At 51.1% G+C, this 14767-nt stretch overlaps 1 protein-coding gene across 8 annotated transcripts in view; it reads right to left on the bottom strand.

Moving 5' to 3' along the window:
- PLEKHH1 (pleckstrin homology, MyTH4 and FERM domain containing H1) overlaps positions 1 to 14767 on the bottom strand; it is a 65531-nt gene that overhangs the window by 12480 nt on the left and 38284 nt on the right. For 4 of the 8 annotated variants that reach the window (XR_008539026.2, XR_001709436.3, XM_016926941.4 and 1 more), the window contains exons 10-28: positions 14405 to 14555; positions 14030 to 14172; positions 12916 to 13026; positions 12441 to 12527; positions 11925 to 12086; positions 10856 to 10936; positions 10323 to 10589; positions 9825 to 9933; positions 8918 to 9030; positions 8132 to 8308; positions 7702 to 7799; positions 7018 to 7195; positions 6447 to 6602; positions 5289 to 5389; positions 4108 to 4249; positions 2441 to 2583; positions 2200 to 2329; positions 674 to 760; positions 231 to 377 (exon numbers count right to left, since the gene is read on the bottom strand). Coding sequence is in view for 5 of the 8 variants with exons in the window: in XM_016926941.4 (XP_016782430.2) it covers positions 231 to 377; positions 674 to 760; positions 2200 to 2329; positions 2441 to 2583; positions 4108 to 4249; positions 5289 to 5389; positions 6447 to 6602; positions 7018 to 7195; positions 7702 to 7799; positions 8132 to 8308; positions 8918 to 9030; positions 9825 to 9933; positions 10323 to 10589; positions 10856 to 10936; positions 11925 to 12086; positions 12441 to 12527; positions 12916 to 13026; positions 14030 to 14172; positions 14405 to 14555 (2583 nt within the window). In the remaining 3 variants the exon portion in view is untranslated. Of the gene's footprint in view, positions 1 to 230; positions 378 to 673; positions 761 to 2199; positions 2330 to 2440; positions 2584 to 4107; positions 4250 to 5288; positions 5390 to 6446; positions 6603 to 7017; positions 7196 to 7701; positions 7800 to 8131; positions 8309 to 8917; positions 9031 to 9824; positions 9934 to 10322; positions 10590 to 10855; positions 10937 to 11924; positions 12087 to 12440; positions 12528 to 12915; positions 13027 to 14029; positions 14173 to 14404; positions 14556 to 14767 lie in introns of those variants that run through there. The other 4 variants (XM_016926943.4, XM_016926944.4, XM_054666042.2 and 1 more) reach the window with 4 other exon arrangements.

Raw genomic sequence — 14767 nt, 5'->3', positions numbered from 1 at the left:
TAGCTAGGCCAGAGTTAGTTCCCTCCGAATATGTCCCTTTACCTACTAGCTGAACATCGATACAGAGATGCAACACCACCTGAACCTTTGGAATACTAATTACAGACAAGACCAACAATTTTATCTGGGCAGGGCCCTTGTAGAGCACTAGCATAACCCCGTTTCCTTTCTAAGCTCCGAGCCCACCACATCTTGCCAGAGTAGAACGTTTTAACAGCTGTCAGACCTACCTTGGGAGCAGCCATCCGGAAGATCAACTTCTCAATGTGGCTTTTTCCAGAGCTCTTGTCTGGGATAGATCTAATCACAAGCATGAAGTCATCCCTGCAGCCACCAAAGGTTGTCACTGAAGAGTAGGGGTAAGTGATGTGCACTTGCTGTGGAAAGGAACCAGTCAGTTGTGGGGAAACTTTCCACCTGTCCCCTGAGCTAGGAACCAGCATCCCCTGTCTCTTCTAGGCACAGGAAAGGAGAACTCCCAAGTGGTCATAATTTGGAGATCTCCATCTTGAATGTCTACAAGCAGTGTCTAGACTAGAGGACTGGTGCTTGGGCAGGAGTGGGGGTAGGGCAGCCATGGTCACTTGGTTCAGGCTTTTGAGTCCACAGAGGAGAAGAAAAGACCATGTTGAGGAAGAGGAGGGGTCAGGGAGCAGCCTGCATCCTTTCATACCATAGTGGTGTGGTCCAGGATGCTGACGCCATCCTCATTCACAGCAATCCACACCAGAGCGTTCTCCTTGGAAGACAGCTGGGCAGGCTGGGGAAACAGAAACAACCCATCAGATATATCCATAGTTAGAGATTTTGAACTATAAGAACTTTCTGAGAAAGAAGGCACATCCAGGGATCTGCTAAGCAGTGATTTCCAGCCACCTCATCTTGGAAAACAAAGATGATATTTGTACAGTGTATGCAGGAAATAGACAAGGCTGCTTGTGACAGGAGACCCTTGGCCTTGGGGCTCTGGCCACCTACTAACCATCTCAAAGGCAGAGGTGATCATTCTTTTGGTGTCCCTAGAACCCATGCTGCCACAGCACACTGGATGGAAAGCTCTGTGCTACAGAATAGAGGCCAGCCCTAGCTGCTCTGTTAGGGGAATGGGGAACAGCTGGTTTTCTCCTAGTCTTGGAAACACAGCATTCCACCTATAGTCTCCAAGCCGAAGTGCTTCTGACTTCAACCAATCTCCTAGGTGCTGTAAAAGAAATAGGAAAGCAAGAATGCAGTCCTGTAGCTTTAGGCCCTATGAGTAAGAAAGTGACTATTTAGTGGACATTCCTGTAATGACTGATTTTCACTGCCAGGACTACAGTATGGTAATCCAGAAAATCTCTCTCTTAACCCAAAGGGAGGCAGATAGACATTGGACATGGCACCTTCTTCAGAAGCTTTTCCTGAGCTCCCAGACCAAGTGGGTCCCCGTTATATGCCTTTATAACACCTCTGTACATCTTCATAGCATTTGTGATGGCTTATATATATTAAATACATAGAGAGAAAAATGAATACGATTATTTGATGAATATACATCTCCTGCACTAGATGGGAAGCTCCAGGAAGGCAAGGACTGTGTCTGATTTTCTCACCTCTTATAACCTCAAACAACCAGCACTGGACATAGTAGGAGCTCAACTATTTGTTGAATGAATGAATGGCCATTTTCCAATCTGTGGCTTCAGTAAACAGGATCACTGCCCAGCTTTGAGCTGTAATTATCTATAATGTTTATGCACAACAGACACCCAGTGAAGAAAAGTTCCTTCTGAAATTACTGTTGGCCACCTGGCCTTCATACAGAGGTGAAATTAACTGTTGGCTAAGTAATTTGATTCCCCTGTATGCCATGTCAAACCAGTGGAGATGTATTTGTTTAGGTTATACATTGTTCTTTCAAACTTAAAAAAAAATGAAAGCATTCTTGAGAGGGCTGTTATTTCAAGTCTGAATCTTTGTGTGTGTGAATTAGTTGATCACATCTTTTCTTTTGGGGCAGTCAACAAAGGACAAATGAAGATAAGCAATCACAATTCTGCTCTGGACTGTGGAAAGCTGGACTAGGCCAGAAATGGTGGAGGGATAGTGACCTCTGGTGGTTACTGGTATGGAGGCAGGGGCTGCAAATTGGTATGGCTCAAACATGAGCAGTTGGGGACACACCTAAGGGTGTGGGCAGCTCCTTCCACTGGCACTTACCTGAGCAGCAAAAAGTTTAGCACCAAAGAAAGGCCATTTCCTGGCCACGGTCAGGTAGATGCGGATGCACTCAGGAGGGGAGCATCCTTGCAATGTTGCCCATTTTGTGGTCAACATATCTGCCAGGTGCCTGGTGTGGGCAGATGGAGAGAAATAGTGCCAATGAAGTGCCAACGTGTCTTCATTCCAGGCCTGAGACCTCCCCACAGTGACTTGCTGCAAGACCTTGTAGCCTACCTACCTCAGCTGTTCAGGGGGGGCCCCATGTCTATAGCGCCTGGGGTAGAACCTGTCTAGGACCTGCTGGAGAAGATGCTGAGCCTTGGCAGGGGATGTGCCTCCAGGGCCTGGCAGGGCAGGCTTCTCCAAGTCCCCATATTCTACCTGAGGTAGAAGCATATGAAGAGACCAGTCAAAATCTGACGGTGGATGGGCCAGGTGGGGGCTGTTGAGAGGTGAAATAAACCATTTCTTTATTACCCTATTGGTGGGGTGCAAGTGGATGTGAAAAATGCTTTAGAAAAACGCTTCATCTCAAGTTTTATAGACACTAGAGAAACAAACTTAGGGCCCTCGAATATTAGAGATCACCGACCAACTTTGATTTTGCAGCTGAGGTGAAGTGCCTTTTCCAAAGACACAGTTAATTGGTAGCCGACAAGGGAAAACAATGTGGAAATTCTGGCTTCCAGTCCAAAAATATGGGCTATAGAATTGAAGATGCTACAGATCCTAGAGTACAGCAGAGTGTTCCAAATGTGGCCTTTGGAGTTGGACACCTGGCGCAAATCCCAGCTTTGTGTCCCTGATCAAGTTACTTAAACTCTCTGAGCTTCAATTTCCTCATCTATTAGGTGGGAATAAAAACTACAATGGAGGATGCATATATGCTTAGTACAGGGCCTCCTAGAGAGTATTCCTATTGATGTTTATAAAGATCAACTATTACTGTTTCCTCTTCCTTTCCAGCATGTAAATCCAGATTCTTATTCTTTTTAAAAATTTTTAATTTTTAATTTTTGTGGGTATATAGTAGGTGTCAGACTCTCTTATGGGAGTCATGAAGGTATCCCAGATACCTTTGGCAAGATGGCCTTCTAAATATAATGGGAAGGAGAGTCCAAGTCTGAATGTGTGTTCCTCTTCCTAATTCTACTTAGAAGGTCTGATGGTTTATAAAGTTTACCACATACATTACATGATACAATTATTCAGGTATCATACTTAGTACAACCCTGTGGAGGCTGGCAGAGGTTTTTGTTTGTTTGTTTTGTTTTGTTTTGAGACAGAGTTTTGCTGTTGTCGCCTAGGCTGTAGTGCAATGGCATGATCTTGGCTCACTGCAACCTCTGCCTCCCAGGTACAAGTGATTCTCCTGCCTCAGCCTGCCGAGTAGCTGGGATTACAGGCGCCCACCACCACACCCAGCTAATTTTTATTTTTATTTTATTTTATTTTATTTTTTTCAGTAGAGACAGGGTTTCACTGGTCAGGCTGGTCACGAACTCCTGACCTCAGGTGATCTGCCCGCCTCGGCCTCGCAAAGTGCTGAGATTACAGGCATGAGCCACTGCTCCCGGCCAAGTATTTTTTATTTTGGTATACTGAGAAGGAAACTAAAGCATAGAGAAGTGAAGTGACTTGGCTAAGACCTCATAGTTGGAAGGTATATAGGACTCAAACCCAGGTCTCTGGATTCCAAGTCCAGCCATCTGCACGCATCCTATATCTGCGGTGAGTGAGGAGCTCTGATCTGTAGAAGTCAGCTGCTTTCCATCCCAGAGATGGCAAAGCTGCCCTCTCCTGAGCACCACAGGATCTGCAGAATCTCTCCTGTGTTTCAGGCTGCATGGTGCATTCATTCTAAGCTGGCAACCCGACCCTCCTGCTTCCTGAACAGAACCTTACCTGGGCCATCAGGACAGCCATCTCAAGAGCCAATTCCTTGTTGACAGGAAACCTCCCTGCCACTATCTCTCTACTAGTTTGAGAGGCAAGGAGCAGCCGTTCTCGGTCCGTCTCCCCTTTGACTTGACTGCGAAAGTACAGCCTGCAGAGAAGAGAATAAGAAGCCAGGACTCAGCAGGGATTCCAAACAGGGATGGGGCTTTCTCTGGGTCTGTTACCTTTATTTCCAAAAAGATAAAGTACTCTTTTCCCACTATTTATGAGCCTATTTTGTATTGCCTCCAGAAACATATAACCGAGTATGACACAGAGCAGATGCAGGGTCATGCTGATCTCATACCAACAGGAGGGCATGGTTCATTCTGAAGATACCATTAAGCTTACTGGATTTAGTAACGGAAATCTGGTACCTGGAGTTATAGATTAGGGGACTGGATGAGGTAAGAGTCCAAGAGACTACTGAAACTATTTGCCTGGAGACATACTGAGATGGAGGGATGGGATTTTCTTACTCAAATTGATAGAAAGTCAGGATGTCTACTTCTGTATTTCCTGGAATTGGTATAGGAGGTACTTAGTCTTTAGCTTTAACTAGCTGGTGCTTATACAAAATTTCACTCTCATAAAGTAACACACTTAGCCATCCCATGAGGTTGGTCTATTTTCTATTCTTTTCTTTTTTTCGAGGCAGGGTCTCACTCTGTTGCCCAGGCTGGAGTGCAGTGGCATGATCTCAGCTCACTGCAGCCTCAACCTCCCAGGTTTAAGTGATCCTCCCACCTCAGCCCCCCTGAGTAGCTGGGACTACAGGTACATGCCACCATGCCCAGCTAATTTTTGCATTTTTTGTAGAGGTGGGGTTTTGCCATGTTGCCCAGGGTGGTCTGGTCTGTTTTCTTGGCAGATGTGTGTGTGTGTGTGTGTGTGTGCGCGCGCGTGTGTGTGCATATACACACACGCACACGCAGTACAGGGAAGGCTGACAGAAGGCCTGAGCTGCCCAGGGTTTCACAGAGTATCAGCAGCAGAGCCCGCCTGCACCCCAGCTAGTGACTGCCAGGCAGTGTTATATCTGTGGGTCCCTCCCCCCGTCTGGATAGGCTGTCTAGTCGAGGAGGCGATGAGCTGGCACCCAGTGGCAGCCCTTGTGTTTGGCCCCACCCTCGTGCAGTGCTTAGGACCTGTTCTTGTACATCAGCTTCGCGACGCGTGTCCCACCCTCAGACTTTCCGGGGTGCAGCTCCTTCATGGCTTGTTCCCACTTGGAGATGGCATCACAGATCTTGAAAAGGCAAAAGAAGAAAGTCAGAAAATTTCCTGATAAGGAGAGAAGGGATCAAGGTCCAGCCAGGGCTGGACTCAGAGCAGAAGAGCAAAGAAAACTAAGGAAAAGTCCTCCCACCAGGAGGCTGACCTGCGGAACTTCATGCTTCCTGGACCCAAGGTGGCAGCAGCTCCCTCACAAACAGAGGGAACCCTAGACAGGGTGAGCAATAAAGCAAGAAATCTGCCCTGCTGGTGTCACCAGCTGAGGGGCCTCCCCAGAGGCTAGGCAGCCCCATGGCCTTCGATCACCAGCTCCATTTCCATTCCACTGACTGCTATTCTCCTCTTCAACAAATATGCCCAGAGGGCTACCATGTAACAAAGCCTCACAGATGCCCAGACATTGGCAAAGAAGGTATGTGGCATAGTTTTTCCAGGCAATGTTAAAAGACCATAGAAGCCTTTGTCCTGTTAAAGACAAGCAAACACTGGAGCCAAATATGCATCAAAGTGCTAGAGCACATTCTCACACTTATCCCCCAGGACAGTAATCCCAGACCACAATACAAGATTGATCTTAAATCCCATTCAACGGCCTTTACTTATAGGGGCACCATAAGGACCTGCCTCTTTAAAAGTGTGGTTCAACCTATAAGCATGGCATAGGCCCTGAAAGAAAGGGTAAAAGTGAGGTGCTGGGTACCATCTGACATCCAGGGGGTCCAAGCACACAGCTGTGAGCCTCTGAGTGGGCACGTGTAGGCAGTGGCTTCGTGGGGCCTCACTGTCCCTACACCAAGCCAAGAAGAGGCTTTTCTTCTGGACGCTGCACAGCCACTCGAGGGAAGTAGGTGTGTAGCGATCTTGTCTCCAGAGACAAGGGCACACAACAGCTTTTTTCTCCCTGCCCAGGTACATTTTAGGATGGCACAGAAATGCTGACTAGGGCAGCACCTTGGGCTCAGCACCAAATGAGCTACCAAACAGTCAGGCACCCATCAGATGGGCTCTTTCCCCACCACCAATATTCCTGAGCAGGGAGGGGCTCAGCTGGCTTAGTGGGAGGCTGTCACCTTGACACTTCCCTGCAGGCAGTGCTCCAGGTCCCTGCCCGAGGGATCGTCCGTGAAGAGGGCAAAGCCAGAGTGGGATGGCTTTCTCATGCCTATCTCCTGGTTCAGCCGCTGGAGGAACTCATCAACCGTGGAAGAGCCGTCAAAACCAACCACCTGAGGTGGGAGAAGGGTTCCATCCCTGAGTGAACTTCCTGAGAGGAGCTCACTAGGGCTGGTGGAGGCGTCTGGGTACAGCAGGTGGAAAGGAGCAAGGGCAAATACAAGAGGCCAAAGCAAGTTGGTTTCTGTGTTCACAGACAAAGGGCCAGTGCATGAGGGATGTGAGCTTATCCACTGTAAATGAACTGGGCATACCTGGGTCCCTCCTTTACCAACAATCTTTTGGAGGCCCTTTCTTATGCCACTTTCTTGGTCAGCATCTCAGCTTCCCTGTTCATGCAGTGAGTTCATAATATCTACTTCTGGGGCAACAGTGAACAATCTGCCAAGCCTGAGCCTAAGGCCCAGGGGTATTCTCTGGATGGTGACGTGAGAAGACTCGGGGCAAAGAGCACGCCCAGCTCCTCACCTGGTAAGTCCCGTTGGTAAAGTGCACGGGGATGCTGAAGGGCAAGGAGTGGTGGAAGGGGTTACGCAGCAGGATGGACACCACTTCCATGCGCGACGGCCTGGCTTCCCGCTCCCCGGTCCGCAGGGTCCGCTCCACTGCCCGCTGGCAGTAGGTGGCATACTGGCCAGTTTCACTTCTAAAAAGACAGAAGGAAGAGGGGAGTATTATGGGCTCTGCTCATCTCTGCCACTTTGGCACCCCGGATCCCTATCTAGACTCAGCCAGGACCAAAACTGTAGCTGGGGCAGGTTGTGAGAAAAGCCCTGAAGACTCTGGTCTGGGACATTAATTTGTCATTCAGGACCTTTATATAGCAGGTTGCTGGCATGGATATTTTCTTCCAGAACCCAGAGGACATAACAACAGAATAGCACTTGGGGACAGTTTGGGAGCAGTGTGGCTTCATGTGAGAGTTGCCACAGTACATCCGTGGATACATGGATTGGCGTGCAGAGAAGCTTAAGCATGCCCAGATCCCCACGTGCCCATTTGTGCACACGGCAATGGGTGAAGTCTCCATGACCACTGAGCGGTTTCAGAGGACAGGAGTGATCTGGTCTGCCCTAGACTCCTCTCATCCCTCTTATTCATGCGGCAGTTGGCAGTGCTCAAGTGGCAGAGGAAACGGCCAGGTTCACTCACCTGGGATCTGCATGGCGTTGGAGCTGCTGCTTGACATACCAGAGGAAGTGATGCTGAGGCAGGAAAAGTGGAGCACACAGAGCGAGGAGCTGCCAGCACTGCCAGGGACACAGACAGCGTGGGGTGAGTGCTGGGCCTACAGCACCACCTGTCCTCATAGCCCTGAGCTACAGAGCCTTCAGCACTCTCCCCAAACCAGAGCCCCCAACTTGCTCTGGGTGCTGGGATGGCCAACTTGGTCAGGCTGTGTCCAGAATGCAATCACCCATCTGTGCACAGACAGCTCAGCCGTACTGATGCAGCTTGGAGCACAGAGGCTGCCCGCTGGCTGGGCTCACCGTATACCTGCCCAGTCACCTCCTCCCACCTTTCCCACCTGGCAGCCCTTGCCAATAGCTTCTGTCAGCTGCTCCACCCCTGGCATGCCTACCTGCATGAGGGAGTACTTCTGAGGTGGGCGGCAGCTGGTCTGCTTCATGAGTTGGCAGTAGATCTCACTCTGCAGCTCGGGGTGAACCAGGCAGACCTGCAGTGCGGTCTGGGCCAGGGACACATGGTAGTCCACTGAGGCAGCTTCCACCGGCACGTTGATGAAGAGCTGGCAGGACTGGGAGGGAACAGCAGTGAGCACAGGCAGACCAGCATCCCCTGGGTTCAGAGAACTCAACGGCTTGGCCATTTTCCAAGGGCTCCATGGAGGTTAAAGTTTACTGACAGCCCTTTCTAAGAGGGAGCACTGCTACTGTTGGAGGGCATCTCTGCTTACTAAAAGGGGCTATGGGCTACTTTGGGATAGAAGCTTTCCTTTTTAAAATGTTCTCATTACATTACATAAACAAGACAAATTCATTAAAAAAAACAAAAACAAAAACAGAAAACTCAGACATTCACAAAGGACATGCTAAAATAGGTCCGAATCTCTCAGTCCAGAAGCAACATAAACCTCGCCTTTTCTGCTTAACTACAGGAGGAGGGGAGCTCCTCCAGGGAGAGTTTTCATTGGCATTTCCCAAGGACTTGTGCATGACGTTCCAGAGCTGTTTCCCTCCCAGTGACAGGATTACATTCCTGCCATCCAGGAAGTGATAGGGACCCTGGGAAGTTTCCTTCCCTTCCTCTCCAGATCCCTCTGTGGATTGTCCCCAACTGCACAGGTCTTCTCCACCCAAGTATTGCAAGTATCCCAGCGGTGGGCCTGGCCGCCACCCCAATTTACCTTGAAGAGCTTGAGGGCCTCCGTCTGCAAGGCCTCAGAGGGCAGGGTGGTGAGGGAGGCGTATAGGCCATCTTTGCTGTAGCACAGCATGGGGTGCCTCCAGAGCGGTGAATCTGCCCAAAGCACAGAACCAGAGAGCAAGGGCAGTTACTACTGAGAGGGGACTCATCTCCCACTCACCGCCATCTTTAATTTATGGGGAAGATAGTGGTTTATCTGCGACACTTGGGTTGTGCTGGGTTTATCATCCATAGAGTGTGGGGTGTACAGGTGGGCACTGCAATGAGCACCCTCATATAAGCATGGCCTTTCTCGTGGAATGGCAGTAGGGGTGAGTGTGCAAGGTTGTGGGTGTCTGAGTGCAGGTGGATGTGTGCAGGGGAGGCCTCTTTCTTACTGTGTCAAGTCTGGATGGAGGGGCATATGAATTGGTCAGAAACAAACAAGCCTCAGAGCAGTAGTAAAGGGGTGTGTGTGGTATATGCCATTAATTAGTTCCTCAGGGCCCTGATAATCAGTAGCAAAAGAAAGACTCCAAACAGGTTAGTCCGATCCCAATTAGGCTTCACTTGTTGATTTACAAACTCTTAACTATAGATTAACTAGCTACCTTCTTTCCTCAGCCCTCTGCCCAGCCAGCAACGGGGCAGCTTGATCCAAGTAAAACATTTACCCAGGTCCCTGGAAAGCCTGCTTCCCAGATAAACTCCCCCAGATGCAGAGTGGTCACCTTAGTATCTCAGCTGGAGACAGAGGGGCCCTGGAGCTTAGATGGGAACTTCCCCTCTGTGGCTTAGATGTTTTAAAAACAGCTTCACGGTACAACATTGCTTTCTTTGGGATCTTGACCAATAGTCACCAAGCCACTACCCTCCAACCCAAGCAGTGGTGGCCACCCTTGCCTTACCTGGATCTCCTTCACCATCCATCAGTTTTCCAATGAGCTGCTCATAGGCAGTGCCCACCTTGGCACTGCTGCCACCTGCAGCCACTGTGAGGTGGTAGAGCCACGTATCCTGGAAGAGGGCGGAAAGCCATCGGATGGGGACGGGGTGGGAAGAGTGGAGGCAAGAGCTCCAAGGAGGACTCCTTGAAGGGGCCAAGCCCATGTGGGGTTCAGCTAGTTTGGTTGGCATGAGTCAGGGCTACCTGGAAAGACTGAGGATCAGGTGAACATGAACCCAAGTTTCCAAATTTGCGATGCTATTACATGACCTCAGTGAAGCAATGTTGGTCACTGGGAATAAATTCAGTATAAAGGAATATTCCCATTCAGAGAATATTAGTTGCCAAAGTGTCCAAAAGGAAATAAATTTGAATTTTGGGAAGCTCAGGAGAAAGAGAGAAGGGAAGATCGGAATCACAGGTCCAAGCTTGGCCCTGGAGGCCCAGCCCTCTTCCTTACCTTTTCATGCTTGGTGCCAATGAGGAGGTAGGTGGGGCTGTGCTCTGTGGGGTGGATCACCAGGGTGCAGTGGGAGGAAAGCAACCGTCTGGTTCCTCCAGCCTCATAGTCCTCGTCTGAGTCACAGGATCGATCTACTTCCTCTATGCGCGCATCCCGCACAGGCAGGCAGCCCAGGGGTCGCTGTGGACAGCAGTCTTCCATGAATGGGAGAGCCAGTGGGGGACGAGGGAGTCTCCTCTCTCTGAATACATAGGCTCCGTGAAGCTGGGAATCGTGGATATGGACCGATGACAGGATGGGGAGGTGGAAACTATAGCATCCCAGCCAGGCTGGCAGCAGAATGAGGCTTGCTTGGAGAAGCACCAGAGACCCAGACAGGCAGAATCTCACACTCTGGAGGGATCCAGCCAACTGATTTTGTATTTATTGTGGGGTTACGTGGGGTAGGGACTTTCATCAGGACATGGAGTGGCAGTCATGTGCTTCGGGGGAAGCAGGAGAGTGGGTATTGTGAGGAGGCTGAGAAGTACCTTGTCCTCATGGCTCCGATAGTAGTAGAAGGTTTTCCCAACAAGAGCGCACCAGACCACCTTGGAGTGGCCATGCTTTACCTGTAAGACAGAAATGAACTGGCATTATGAGAACTAGGTAACTCTAGAAGTAAATCCAGGACTGGCAAATAGAAGCCACAGGGAGACAGATTTGACCTATGGGAGAGATGGAGATGCCATTTGGGCTCCCTACTAATGGAACCACCCCTTTCACAGTGAGGGTGCTATGACACCCTGCGGCACCCCAGCCATCATGGGCTATTCAGTGACCTATGACCTGCCATGAAACGATTAGCCAGGCCAATCAGATGTCCCCTCCAGGCATATGAAAATGGGAAGAACTTGCTAGGTGGCAGAAGCCACAGTTGTCAGGGTGCCGGGAGGGAGGGAGGGAAAACAGCAGGCTGAAGCCCTTGGGCAACCATGCATCATGAAGGAACAGAAGCTGCACACGGGCAAAGGAGAATGACATAAACAGATTGAACGAGAAGCAGAGGCACACAGCGAGCCTGCCAGCCCTGAGCTTGCTGAGTGCAAGTCGCTTTGGTTCCTGCTGGTGTTCTGGTCTAGCTAATGTACTTCCTTGTTAACTTCCATTTTCTTGGGTTTAACAACTGCTTCTCTGCTCTTTTCAACCAGAAGAGCCCTAACAAAAATGTCTTTAGGGCAGGCCTGGGATACTTTAAGTCTTTAAGGAGCCATACCTACCTCGCCCAGGTCTCTTCCTCCCACTATTAACACTGAGGCAGGTATAAGGTGGGGGTGGGTGACAGCCCTTAATGACCTCAAAATGGATACAAGATAGTCCCTTCCCTTCTCTTTCTTGAGAATAGTTGTTCCAACAACCCTGATTTGTTTCCGGGGAATCACTCACCATCACCTTGTGTGGCCAGACCACATTTGAGGGCTGGCCAGCGAGTCACTGTGAGGAGGCTCCCAGAGAAAGGAGCCCCGTATAAGGGGGAACCCACCACCCTCGGCACCCCAATCCTGGCTCCCCTGATTCGCAGGAGGCACATGTTCCTGCCCTATCAGCCCCACCCTGTACCTTGGTCAGCCAGCCCTTCACGGTGGGCTTGGTGCCACCCCGAAGCAGAGCTGGAGGCCCGGTGGCCTGCACCTTCAGCAGGCTCTGGAGTACTCGGATCCACTCCTCCAGCAGGCTGGGTGAATCGGCCGTCAGGTAGTAGGTTTTCTTCTCAGAGATGAGCTGTGGAGGGCGAGATGTGGGGGTGGGGCAGCACGCTGGGAGAATGGAGTAACCAGGACCTGGCTCCGAGGTGGCACCTGTCCCTGAACCCAAGGGGCTGGCCTTCTGCCTGCCCTAGTGCTCCCTCCTTTCTTTTCCTCCTCATCTTTTCCTCCCTGTCTCTCCTTCCTTCACTCCATCTCTCATATTCTGTCTCATCTTCCTTTCTTGTACTCACAAGTTAGGATCACGTCCAAATGTTGATCTGAAGTCTTTCATTCATGCTCATTTGGCCCCATCTTTGTCTCACTCATGGCCATATCCAAACCCAGCACCTCTTCTGTTTAAAATACTAGCAGCCAGGAGCGTGCTCACCTGAAACGTCTGTGAACCCTCCCCTCGAACAATTTGGCAGCGGGAGTTCAGATCCACTTGGCCTTGAGGTTTCCGGATGACATCACTCTGTAAAGAAAGTATTGGGGAGGAGAGCCACTGAATGTGGAGCCTTTCCAGAGCACCTCATTTACCCTCAGATCTTCCTCCATGTCATAAGCCGAGGGAAACATGATTCCCAGCATTCTGGCTGTGTTATGATGGGTGACTTATTCTAGATTCTGGTTATAGCTAAATGGAACCTTAATCAGGAACATGGGTCCTTCTGAGAACCTATTTCATTCTGAAACTCATGGCCAGGCTTAGGTCCCCAAGTGTGGCTCAAAGCCTCTCCCCACCTGCCAGACCTTTGCCCTCTGGCCTTGGGCCACATTCCCCCTCCTCCGTCCCATCTGACATATTCCAGGGTGTGATGTGGAGACCTTTTGACTGCAGTGCTGGGCGGGGAGACTCTCACCGGGGACTTGTAGTACATAATCTGTCCCTGTCTCAGGACAAACCAGCGCCTCTTCCACGTCTTCACCTGGCTCCCCATTTTCAGCAGGTAGCCCGACTTCTCCAGTGACTCCTGAGGGGTGGAAGGGTGTAGATGAAGAACGGGTAAATCACTCAGGGCTCCTAGACATCACACAGGTCCAAGTGGTCCAGCTGCTTCACTACTCGGTCATCAATTAAATACAAAATTATTGAGTACCTACTCAGTGTATTTTCAGAGTACCATGCCCTGCTATGGTTCAGAGAGGACTAAATAAAACATGGGTGGTCCTGCCAAGGAAGGGCTCCCATGCTAGCTGGGGAAGACCTCACTATGAGAAGGTAGCAGAGCAGGGGCTGCTAGAGGGAGAGCCTGGCCAGGGAGAGCGTCAGGAGAGAGCCGGCCCTGAGCTGGCCTTGTTAGGATAGTTCAGCCTCTCCCTCAAAGACTGAGAGGAGGAAGAAGACCATTCCAGGCAGCACAGAGCAGGGAGAGGGCAAGGCAGGTCTGGGCAACCTGGACACATCAGCCAGGCAGGACTGGAGGGTCATGGAGCCAGGGAGATGATGGGGCAGCAGAGAGGTGTGGGGCGAGGGATGCGGAATTACATCGGGAGTGGATGCTAGCCCTGGCATGTAGTGGCACAGCTTGGAGCCTCAGGCTTCTCATCCATAAGATGGGCTAATGACCCCAAGAGGATTGTGAGGACAAATGAGACAATGCCTGGAAACTGAGCACAGTGCCTGGTGCCCTCTAAGAGTTCAATAAGTGTTAGCTTGCGTTAGTATTCCAGGTGATAAAACAAAGTCATATATGGAAAACTCTTCATGGGGCCTGGTGGGCCACAGTAGGCTCTCACTAACTGGCCATTGCTGGTATTCCAGGAGCTCTCTGGGCTCCCTCCTTCCTTCCTTGTGGGGTCTGTGTGTCTGACTCCATAACTGTACACCCCCCCAGCCCACGCCCCCTGCCCCCATCCCCCAGCTCTAGGGACCCCTCACTTCAGGCAGCTACTGCCTATGTCTTGTGCTGAGGGCCCCAGCAGCCTCTGCTGACATTCTGCTTCCACCCTGCCCCCGCCTGTTTCCCGGCTCACCCCGCCCAGGCCCAGCCCGTCGGTGGAGTAGGATGAGGTGCGCTGCAGTTTGTGCTCTGGCTCTGAGTAGTCACTGTCCAGTGAGCAGGCGTCCGGGGGGATGGCGTAGTCACCCTCGGAGCTCAGTGAGGACATGGAGACGCCTTGCCGAGGGAGGAGGAGTCAAGGCCCGGGTCCCACACCTCCCCGACTCACGCAGCCCAGGAGCTGCTGAGCCTTGACCACCCACCCGGGACCCGGTCTCTGGGGCTGGGGGTGGAGCTGCTGGGGGGTCACGAGCTCAGATCAAGTGGGGACCCCCATGTTCAAGTGCCCATGGGAAGAGGTGAGGGGCTCCTTGCTGCTGCACCCTGCCCCTGCTCCCCTTCTCTGTACCTCTCTTGATGGCCCGGGGGCTGCCTAGTCCGCTGGTCTTCCTGGACTCAGAGGAGGGGACCGAGATTCGGAAACTCGCCTGAGAGCTGCAGTCATCGTCAGACCCAGAGGACTCGTCCATAAAGGGCATGTTGCTGATCTGTGTGGCTCTCTGCAAGACAGGCCCCTCCCTCACTGCAGCTCAGGCTGCAAAACAGTCCTCTCCCAACCCTGCAGCTTGCACTCCTGGTCCAAGTGCCCATGGTGTGGCCAACCCCCAGCCGGGACTCTGAACAGACAACTGTCCAGTGTAAGGTCCCTCCTGGCCTCACTCCTGTGTCATGACCTCCATGCTTCTCAGGCCTCCCTTCCCACACACCATCT

The sequence above is a fragment of the Pan troglodytes genome, chromosome 15, assembly GCF_028858775.2.
Source record: "Pan troglodytes isolate AG18354 chromosome 15, NHGRI_mPanTro3-v2.0_pri, whole genome shotgun sequence".
Lineage (NCBI taxonomy): Eukaryota > Metazoa > Chordata > Mammalia > Primates > Hominidae > Pan > Pan troglodytes.
This window is presented reverse-complemented; position numbering and strand designations above follow the sequence as displayed.